At 29.7% G+C, this 482-nt stretch overlaps 1 protein-coding gene across 1 annotated transcript in view; it reads left to right on the top strand.

Annotated features, from left to right (window-relative positions):
* Positions 1–396: 396 nt before the first annotated feature.
* Positions 397–482, top strand: part of EMH_0047450 (uncharacterized protein) — a gene marked incomplete at both ends in the record, with an annotated part of 2,627 nt that continues 2,541 nt past the window's right edge. Inside the window, one exon of the mRNA XM_013496287.1 lies at positions 397–482. Within this exon, the coding sequence (XP_013351741.1) occupies positions 397–482 (86 nt within the window).

Below are 482 nucleotides of genomic sequence, written 5' to 3'. Positions count from 1 at the left end.
TATATATATATATATATATATATATATATATATATATATATATATATATATATATATATATATATTCATGTAATATAATTTAATTATTTATATGATACTAATATAATTTATTTAAATATACTTTCATAAATACATATACAGGAAACAGAAATGTAGAATGCTGTAAGAAATTCAGCATCTCTTTCACTATGAGTCGGCGTGGGCTTGCATGCATGCATGAAAACTTATATGAATGCATGCATGCATGCATGCACGTTGAGTATGTTTGTGGGGCCCCCGTTGTGTGTATTCTATCGCCGCCGTTATTTATCCTCAATTAAAATAAATAAAATAAAAACAAATTCAGAGGAAATTAAAATAAAAAACGAAAACACAAAAATAATTAATATAAAGCCAATGCACATACAAACAGATACACCCCAGCTCCAGCTGCAGCAAGGAGAAAGAGGAGAAGCAGCAGATGCTGATGCTGCAGCAGCAGA

Source organism: Eimeria mitis, genomic scaffold (genome assembly GCF_000499745.2).
Source record: "Eimeria mitis Houghton genomic scaffold, Emh_scaff2021, whole genome shotgun sequence".
Taxonomy (NCBI): Eukaryota; Apicomplexa; class Conoidasida; order Eucoccidiorida; family Eimeriidae; genus Eimeria; species Eimeria mitis.
This window is presented reverse-complemented; position numbering and strand designations above follow the sequence as displayed.